Source organism: Cibotium barometz, chromosome 17, assembly GCF_041138505.1.
Source record: "Cibotium barometz isolate CiBa-2024 chromosome 17, ASM4113850v1, whole genome shotgun sequence".
NCBI lineage: Eukaryota > Viridiplantae > Streptophyta > Polypodiopsida > Cyatheales > Cibotiaceae > Cibotium > Cibotium barometz.
The window spans coordinates 28,558,952-28,562,284 of NC_141062.1; the positions used below are offsets into that span (position 1 = coordinate 28,558,952).

The 3,333-nt window shown below is 43.1% G+C and overlaps 1 protein-coding gene across 2 annotated transcripts; it reads left to right on the plus strand.

Annotated features, from left to right (window-relative positions):
* Window positions 1-380: 380 nt before the first annotated feature.
* LOC147629864 (7-deoxyloganetic acid glucosyltransferase-like) lies at window positions 381-2,647 on the plus strand. Of its 2 annotated transcripts, XM_086810873.1 has the most exons (3): window positions 381-960; window positions 1,337-1,434; window positions 1,522-2,647. In XM_086810873.1, the coding sequence occupies exons 1-3, from the start codon at window positions 423-425 to the stop codon at window positions 2,278-2,280; spliced, it is 1,395 nt and encodes a 464-aa protein (XP_086666999.1). In that variant the 5' UTR covers window positions 381-422; the 3' UTR covers window positions 2,281-2,647. The 2 variants fall into 2 exon arrangements, with proteins under 2 accessions (XP_086666999.1, XP_086666998.1); XM_086810872.1 differs by having other exon boundaries at window positions 1,337-2,640.
* Window positions 2,648-3,333: the final 686 nt, after the last annotated feature.

Sequence of the window (3,333 nt, forward strand, 5' to 3'; positions counted from 1 at the left end):
CCAGCAAAATGATAGTGACTTCTCCTCTTACTATCACTCCATGCCCTTGGGGGGTGGGGTCTTGCAACAGCTAGAACTTGGGTATATAGTATATACTATATATATTTTATGTCCTTTAAAGTAAAGACATACTCATACATATCCCTTGAAAAAAAAAGAAGACTTTTGTCCTATGATGAATAATATCAAATTTTCTCCTTTTTTCAAAAAGAATGAGACAAATTTTTTTTCCTTTAGTTCCAAAGTTTACCTTAATAAAATACACTAAAAGGCGGTTTTTCTTGAGCACTGCACGGATCTCTACACCCTCCATTAGTATTTTACGCTCTCTCTACACCTCCACACACACCTCCCTCTCTCTCTCTCTCTCTCTCTCTCTGCACGCACCAGAGACGCTGAAACTCACGGGCACGCTTTCGAATATGCAGCCACACTTCCTCCTCCTCCCCTATACGGAGCAGGGCCACATCAACCCCATGCTAAACTTAGCTTCTCAGCTTGCTGCCTTGAACTGTGAAGTCACTTTTGTGAAGCCAGCAAAGCAAGCAGCAGGTGCCAATAAAGAAAATGAAGAAACCGTGGGGGCGAGCTCTACTGGTAGCTTGACATACAAGCAGGTAATGTCAAGGGACGATGATAATAGGCGAGAGAGGATACGGTTCGTGACGCTGTCATTGGCGCCAAAGCAAGAGCCTGATGATTCAATGGATCAGAGCATGAGCTCGCGGCACTTGGTTTTTAAGAAGAAGTTGGTCGGCCTGGAAGAGGGACAAGCCCTTGTTGAGAAGATTGTGCAGGAGTCCAAGGCTTCGACCCACCCTATTTCCTGCATCATCTGTGACTTCGTTCTTTCGAAATGGGTCAAAAATCTCGCTAACGAGCAAGCCTTGCCGTTAGCAGTGCTGGTAACATTCAGTGCACTACAATTCTACGCGTGCTATCTAGATTACATTGGCAAAGGTGATTCTCTCTTTCTAGCTAGCTAGAGAAGTTTTAAACATTATTCACATTATTGAATTCCCACTTTCCGGCCGGATTAGGACATCATCATGAGCTCTTTTTGCAAGGGGAGCGACCGAATATCTAGCGTGCACAGGGTAGGCCAGCGATCCCACCTCCAACCTGTGCAGGCTAGATATGGGGTGGTGCCTCCCATGCACGAGCTCATGATGCTGAATACTACTGTAAGGGAAAAAAGAAAGCAAAGGCGCCATCTTTCACACAAGGCGGAAAATGTCGAAACTCTCTCTCTCTCCTCTCAGGCCGTATCCTTCGACAAGGACGATAATCAAACTCTATTTGTCCCTAATAGCGCCTTCATGTTTTTTTTCTGCAGACCGAGAGCACGAAGAGCTGCTTGTATCGCGCTTCGGCATGCCCATCAAGGATGACATACTGCACTATGGTTTGGCAAGCATGAAAGATGCCCCTAAGGTAAGGATGCAGCAGCTCAAATTCATTCGCGGCCTGCTTGAGGCCTGTGCACACTCGGAAGCTCACATTTTATTTAACTCTTTCAAGGAGCTGGAAGCCCCCTTGTTACCATCTCTAGAGACGTCAGGCCTTAATGTGAGATTCATAGGGCCTTGTCTTCCTGCATGGAACGCAAATGATGTAGGCATGGGTAACAAAATGGCAAAGGAAGCAGGAATTGCTTTTGAACAGGATGAAGCGTGCCTACCATGGCTTGACAGACAAGAGAAGGGCTCTATATTGTTTGTATCGTTTGGGAGCGAGGGGGTTCTAGAGGCAGAGCAGGTGGAAGAGATAGCAATGGGGATAGAAGAGAGTGGGCACAAGTTTCTGTGGGTTGTCCGGCCGGACGCGCCGGCGAGCAGTCGGCCGAGCGAGGCGTTTCGGGAACGAAGCAGGATGAGGGGGAGAGGGATATTTATGGCGTGGGTGCCTCAGAGGAAAGTGTTGAAGCATTCTGCGGTGGGAGGATTTTTGACACACAGCGGGTGGAACTCGACTCTAGAGAGCGTGAGCTGTGGCGTGCCCATGCTGTGCTTACCTCTCATTGCAGACCAGCCCTTCAACGCCAACCTTGTCCACAGGCATTGGCGTGTAGGCCTGCGTTTGGCCAGCAGTAGCCAAGATACACTAGCAACTCCAGCTTTGGTTGTCCGGGCGGAGGTGAAGAGGGGCGTCCAAGCTCTCATGCAAGGCCTCTTCTCCCGACAGGCTTCGCAACTCCAGCAGGCCGCTCAATTGGCCGTCGTGGACTCCCATCACACGCTTGCATCTTTTGTGCAAGACATCAAGTCAAGTGTGTGTTGATGTAAGTTCCTTTGCCTCTCGAGAAGCTCATCTACTTATATTAAAAGTGGAGTGGTATTTATTATTCCTCCGAAATTGCACATTAGGTCTGTATATATAAAGCCTTAAAAAGCTCTCAAGCTTATATATAAGTAAAAGTGGTATAAAAAAAAATCATGGGAAATTGCACATTAGGGTTGTATATATAAAGCCTTATGGAATGGTGACTAATCCTTGGGTTAAGTGCATTATGTAAGTATGACATTTTCCTTCTCTTCTTGTGTGAAACATGACATTGTTATTAGTCTTCACACGTTACAACCATTGTTGCATCATCAATCTTATTTTTCTCAGATTTGCAAAAGCATCCGAATAGCGTGTGTGGTTATGTGCGCCGAAAAACATGTTTCTTCGGTCCAATGTTAGTGATTTGTAAAAGGGTATTTTAGGTTGTTTAAATTATAATGATAATTCGTGTACTTTTTACTTGTATTGATACTTTAGATTGTTTAAATAATCATATTGTGAGAATGATAATAAAGGATGGTAAAGCCTTCTCTTTTACGTACATGCACATCCTTATCCTTTATTGTGTATGTGCTTAATTCTTTCATCGAATTTAGTTCAAAGGGTTTGCTACTTGATCCAACCCTAATCACTTGGAACAATTGATTATAGTCCTTTTTTTAATAGGCATTTATGAGCCATATATGTTCCATCTATTTTTTGAAAAACAATTTTGAATAAGCTCCATCATTACTTAAAATACATGCGCAAGAAATGCAAATTAGCATCTATTTAGAGCCTTCTTAACGAAAAATCATACCATTCTTTCTTGATTGCTTGTGCTAGCTTACAACATGCAAGCTTATTCGCAAATCATGGCAAATAATGAAAGAGGGCTAACAAGACATGAGAATTCTAAGGAGGACTTAAAATCCTTCATTAAGATATAATTATTAAATGACTTATTGAAATTTATTTACAATGGCATGAAAGGGATAATAGTTATTACTGCAAAAGGTTTGTACATAAAAAAATGGATTGTTTAAAACCATTACATAAAAAACTAAG